The sequence below is a fragment of the Stegostoma tigrinum genome, chromosome 17 (genome assembly GCF_030684315.1).
Source record: "Stegostoma tigrinum isolate sSteTig4 chromosome 17, sSteTig4.hap1, whole genome shotgun sequence".
Taxonomy (NCBI): Eukaryota; Metazoa; Chordata; class Chondrichthyes; order Orectolobiformes; family Stegostomatidae; genus Stegostoma; species Stegostoma tigrinum.
Window position 1 is genome coordinate 10,296,846 of NC_081370.1, and position 6,416 is coordinate 10,303,261.

The 6,416-nt window shown below is 42.7% G+C and overlaps 1 protein-coding gene across 1 annotated transcript in view; it reads left to right on the top strand.

The window, feature by feature from the left end:
• Positions 1-5,626, top strand: part of LOC125459471 (mucin-6-like) — a 210,458-nt gene extending 204,832 nt beyond the window's left edge. Inside the window, exon 26 of the mRNA XM_059652220.1 lies at positions 5,462-5,626. Within this exon, the coding sequence (XP_059508203.1) occupies positions 5,462-5,626 (165 nt within the window). The remainder of the gene's footprint in view (positions 1-5,461) is intronic.
• Positions 5,627-6,416: the final 790 nt, after the last annotated feature.

Consider the following 6,416-nt stretch of genomic DNA (forward strand, 5'->3'; position numbering starts at 1 on the left):
GCCTGAAGCAATTGACAACATTACATTGTTCTCTTTAAGTTGATCTAGCAGGGATTTGTAGGATAATAAAATGTGAGGCTGGATGAACACAGCAGGCCAAGCAGCATCTCAGGAGCACAAAAGCTGACGTTTCGGGCCTAGACCCTTCATCAGAGAGGGGGATGGGGAGAGGGAACTGGAATAAATAGGGAGAGAGGGGGAGGCGGACCGAAGATGGAGAGTAAAGAAGATAGGTGGAGAGAGTATAGGTGGGGAGGTAGGGAGGGGATAGGTCAGTCCAGGGAAGACGGACAGGTCAAGGAGGTGGGATGAGGTTAGTAGGTAGCTGGGGGTGCGGTTTGGGGTGGGAGGAAGGGATGGGTGAGAGGAAGAGCCGGTTAGGGAGACAGAGACAGGTTGGACTGATTTTGGGATGCAGTGGGTGGCCGGGAAGAGCTGGGCTGGTTGTGTGGTGCAGTGGGGGGAGGGGACGAACTAGGCTGGTTTAGGGATGCAGTAGGGGAAGGGGAGATTTTGAAACTGGTGAAGTCCACATTGATACCATTAGGCTGCAGGGTTCCCAGGCGGAATATGAGTTGCTGTTCCTGCAACCTTCGGGTGGCATCATTGTGGCAGTGCAGGAGGCCCATGATGGACATGTCATCTAGAGAATGGGAGGGGGAGTGGAAATGGTTTGCAACTGGGAGGTGCAGTTGTTTGTTGCGAACTGAGCGGAGGTGTTCTGCAAAGCGGTCCCCAAGCCTCCGCTTGGTTTCCCCAATGTAGAGGAAGCCGCACTGGGTACAGTGGATGCAGTATACCACATTGGCAGATGTGCAGGTGAACCTCTGCTTAATGTGGAATGTCATCTTGGGGCCTGGGATAGGGGTGAGGGAGGAGGTGTGGGGGCAAGTGTAGCATTTCCTGCGGTTGCAGGGGAAGGCGCCGGGTGTGGTGGGGTTGGAGGGCAGTCTGGAGCGAACAAGGGAGTCACGGAGAGAGTGGTCTCTCCGGAAAGCAGACAGGGGTAGGGATAGAAAAATGTCTTGGGTGGTGGGGTCGGATTGTAAATGGCGGAAGTGTCGGAGGATGATGCGTTGTATCTGGAGGTTGGTAGGGTGGTGTGTGAGAACGAGGGGGATCCTCTTTTGGCGGTTGTGGCGGGGGTGGGGTGTGAGGGATGTGTTGCGGGAAATACGGGAGACGCGGTCAAGGGCGTTCTCGATCACTGTGGGGGGAAAGTTGCGGTCCTTGAAGAATTTGTAGTCCGTTATTATTACAAATTTTCATCAGTAAAGGTATTAGTGGAACTTCCTGCCTCCAAATATAGTCACCAAGCCTTCCTTCTCTACTTGGGTGTATTTACACTCTGCCTTAGCCAAAGCCCTGGATGCACATACTATTGGGTGTTCCTCTCCATTGGGCAACCTCAGAGCTGATACTACCCCAATACCATACAAGGAGGTATTGCATGTCAGTACCAAATCTCACTTGGGATAATAGTGTGCCAATACCTTCAAGGATGATAGCTGTTTATTCACTTCACTGAAAGCTATTGCTTGGCTATGCGACCATTTCCATGGCTGACTGTTTTTTATGAGTTGATGCAAAGATGCCATGGCGGAGGCCAGGTTATGCATTAACTTTACATCATAATTCAGCAGCCCAAGGAAAGACCTCAGCTCCGGCATAGATGTGGGAGCCAGGGCACCTTTGGTAGCCCTCACTTTATCTTCCAGCAGGTCTAGTTGACTGTGTGGCGTATGTAGGTCACTTGGGATGTCTAGAACACATATATTTCCCTTCTAAGGCACATGCCCATCTAGAAAAAAAATCCAAGGACCATGTCCGAGTTGTCAAAGTTCTTTTTATTAATCTTCCCTGTGATTAGCATGTTATCTAGATAAATGGTGACCTGGGGTAGCCCATGTAAAATGTTATCCATCATTTGCTGAAATATGGTACAGGCTAAAGACACCCCAAGTGGTAATCTCATGTATTGGCACAAATACTTATAGCAATTCATTATAGCATACTTCTGGGAATCCTCAAGTAATTGCAATTGCATGGCTCATGTACAGCTTTGTGAAGGACAGCCTCTTGCTAAATTTGTGTGTAAGTAGTCTGTGAAAGGGTTTGGGTATTTGTCCAGTTGTGAAAAGCATTTTACTGTTTGTTTAAAATCCCCACAAAGGCAAACCAATCATTAGGCTTCACAATCAGTACGACTGGTGATGCCCATTCTGCAATCTAGACTGATGATTTCTTTGTTTTTCAGCCTGCTGATTTTTACTTTAGGTTTTGCCTCTAAGACAAATGGCACTGGGCAGGCTTTGCAGAAATGTGGAATTGCTTCTTGGTCAGCATGTAAGGTGATCTTGGTTTGTTTGGTAGTCCCTAGACCTTTCTGAATAGCTTCCAGGTATTTAATCAGGATTTAACTCAGGTAGCCATTCTCTAATCAAAAAATATTAAGCCAATCTGGATGAATCTTTCTCAATCAATTTTGCACTATCAAGCTTGGGCCTGAGCCTTTTATATCAATAAGTGGTAATTGAGCCAACTTCCTTAGCATAGGTTCTCAGTCTTGCCAATGTCTTGTACAAGCTCAAAGGTTGAATTCCAGAGCAAATGTTGTTAAAGACTGCTTTTGCGATCACTGAAATGGCTGTGTCATATCAGCCTCCATTAGAACAGGGTGACCATTTAACCAGATGTTGATTTTGATTTGTTCTGATTTCGATATTGCTAAGCAATTGAACTGTTCCAAACCAGATGTGGGTGCACTTTCGAGGGCGTGCACTTACCTGGATACCAGCCTCAGAGAAGATTGTCTTAAAGTTCAAAAGATTCATATTAATCTTGCTTGTCAGATGTTAAAATCTCTCGAAAGATTCGGACTATACTTGATGGAACCTCATTGAAGAGACTAGTGAGGAAAGTGAGAGATGGTAGGAACTGCAGATGCTGGAGAATCCAAGGTAACAAGGTATAGAGCTGGATGAGCACAGCAGGCCAAGCAGCATCAGAGGAGCAGGAAGGCTGATGTTTCGGGCCTAGACCCTTCTTCAGAAAAGAAAGGAAGGGTCTAGGCCCGAAACGTCAGCCTTCCTGCTCCTCTGATGCTGCTTGGCCTGCTGTGTTCATCCAGCTCTACACCTTGTTATCTCAATGAGGAGAGTGAAAACTGTTAAAAAAATAAGTTCCGGCATGTCTTATTGTTGTCTTTCTATTGCCAGGTATCATGGACCTGATGGTATGGGACAAAGACAGAAATATTTTCTTGCCATGTTTGGTAGATTAGTCTCTCTACATTGATAACTAGTAAGGACAAAACAATTGTTATCAATAAAATCAGAGAGACATGGTTAGGAACTAGGTGTGGGGCACGAATGAAGTTTATTCAACTGATAATAGAGGGATATTTGAGTGATAAGCTCAGAATGTTATGGTAGGGATTGGACCAATGCATTGTCTTTCCATAGCCCAATTACTCCATAACCTAAAACATACTAATGGACTCATATACAATCTCTCTCTCCAGAGAATCACTTTGGGCTGGGAGGGTAAAAAAAATCTTTTTGGCAATATATTTGATATCCAAGGGCAAAAACTATAAGGTTCAAGATGTCAGATCACTGTCAACTTAATGTGTGTAGGTGGATACCACCAAGCATAGGCAGTTATCTCTGGGATCTTGGTAGCAACAGCTTTCTCAGGAACAGACTGTTTCAAAAAGCCTTCCAGTCTTCAAGAGGATAGTCTTGTTTTACACTGGATTCACAACAAACATGCTTCAGAAATGGGAGACACAAGCCTTTTCCTTAGAAGGCCTACCCCAAATGAAAAGTTCTCTTATGTGGGAAACAGAACAGTTCCTTGATAATATGAGCATTCATGTCACACACAAATTATAGTTTAGAATAGCCCTTGATAAAGTAGGTCATGGAGGGCTCCAACAAACAGGGCCATGGAATATGTGGACCCTTGATGTTCTGATAATGTCACACAAGCCCTACCATAAAAATATGACAGTAAATTGTAACTGCAGTCAGATTGCTGAAACTTTGTCCTCCAACACCCTCACCCCTATATCAACCAAGATTACATTACACAGAAGTTCATGTTGACAAATACTTCCAGTTTTAAGGTGGGACATGGATTCTTGACATGGATGTCTGAGGTCCATTTGAAATGCCGGTGACAAGGTCAAAGTTGCTTGTGACCAGGATTTGTATTCCATGTAGTTGATGGCTGCTTGTGTTTGACACAAAGAATTTACTGATTTCCAGCTATTTGAAACTTGTACTGTGTAACAACCTGATTAATGCAATTATAACTTTAAGGGCCCCATAGCACCATGATTGCTGCTTAAGCTGCTGGTATAGGCCAGGTACAGGCCCTGAGATGTGCCCATTTGGGGTGTCTTGTCACAATGTACAAAGTGACCTGGTAGCAGCAATGCAATGACAGAATGTAATATCAAAGTGGTGAATTATATTGTACGTGCTTGGTGAGCATGCCTACAACCTCGTTCACAACCGGAGCTACAAATCTTCTCAAAAACTTTAAATATTGTAAGTGCGTTAGGGATATGGAGGCGTCGTTGGTGATTGGAAGATAAAAGATCCTATGAAGCATACCATGAGATGTTGGGACTGCTGGCCAGGTTGGAGCTCATCAGACCAAGTAGTCAGCCAGAACTGCCAGTTGTTTGTTCAGACGTTCATGTCAGGAATTGTCACTTTGCACTCTCTACCACATGGGAGGTAGCATATTGCAAATAAATAAGGTAAGAATAGGTAATAACGAGAAGTTAATACATGCAAAGAGGCCATCAACTGGGTGAAAAATCAGACTTTTTCTTGACATTGAGAATGTTATTTTGTCAATCTTACCATGTTTATTCAACTGACTTACCATTAACCATGTTATTAAGGAGCTGGGAACATTCTACCCATTAATACTCTTTGCCTTCTCAAACTGACTGAGGGTAGATGCTGCTTCATCTACTCAGTATTTATAGTACATTCAGAAATATTATGCATTTCAGTAAACTAGCATACTGTGAAGAAGGTTCTGTGTATGATCTCCAGGTGTCACTATTAATACTTGGATTTGAGTAGTTAATTGCATATGTTGTGTCATTTAGTAGGGGAGTTCAGAGGCACAAGGCTGCTTAATACTGTAATGATCAGAGCCATACCGAATCAATATTTATTGTAAAATTCGAAAACAGGACAACTGGTTTGATTGAGGATTCATGATTAGCATCAAATTGATAATCAAATCTAAATTAGCTGGGAGGGGCAAATAGGAAAAATGTTATTTGATTTTCAAAATAAAAGACAGAGCCATGTTAAAATACTATATATTGATGCTGTAAGAGTGAGGAGAAAATTTGCAATTGGCCTTTAATTTTTCACCTTCAGTAATTTCTTAAACATGCAGATGAAATCTTTTTTACTGATTTGTGTTCAAGGTCTACAGAATGCCTTATTATGATAACTGTGTCCGAGATGCATGTGGTTGTGAACTAGCTGGAGATTGTGAGTGCCTCTGTGATGCTGTTGCAGTCTATGCTAAAGCATGTATAGATGCTGGAGTCTGTATTGACTGGAGAACGCCCGACTTTTGCCGTAAGTAATTCTTACTACACAAGTCCTTAAAGAGACAGCAGTCCTGATCATAAAAACCTTTAAATTGAAATAGTGAGTAGTGATTGGAACCAGGTGGACTATGAGGTTGTTGATTGGGGTTGTTAACTTGGGCCAATTGGGAAAGCCCTGCCTGACCAATGTAACCAGGAGATTAGAATCTCCTCAGTTCAAGCGACTGACTCTGAGCTGTCTGGCCACAGCCAGTGTACTGTGCACAAATAAATAAAAGATAACTTGGTGAGGGATACCAGCTTCTGTGCAGTTACTTTACAATCCAAAGATGGATGTTGAAGATTTCAAATGAAGGCTTTGTGACTATTTTTTGCTCATTTTCATAAGATGACTGTGTAGAATTGTGATCCTGAGAAGGGAAGGACATGTACTGAACTAAGTTACCACAGAGTGAAGTCACTGAGACCCAGACCAAAATGTTTGGAATAAAACCCTGAGGAAGTTATTTAAAAATGATTACCTTGAAGTGCAGGTCAATGATAGCTTCAGGAAGAATTTATTTGCTGTCCTACCTAGCCTAAACATTGAAGTTACAAATAAGTTAAATTATGTGGAGAGACTCTGGTATAGTATAGTGGCGGTGCTCTGGAGAATATACACAAGCCGTTTTGTTCCTTGTTGATTTTTAAATTTGAGATTAATTGAATTATACTTCTACTGAGTGTTTAAAAATGTTTGAATTTGTATTATAAGTAGATAAGTTGGATCAGTCTATTCTAATGTCAATTCTTTTGTAATAAACATTAATGCAAAAACAAAATCTGC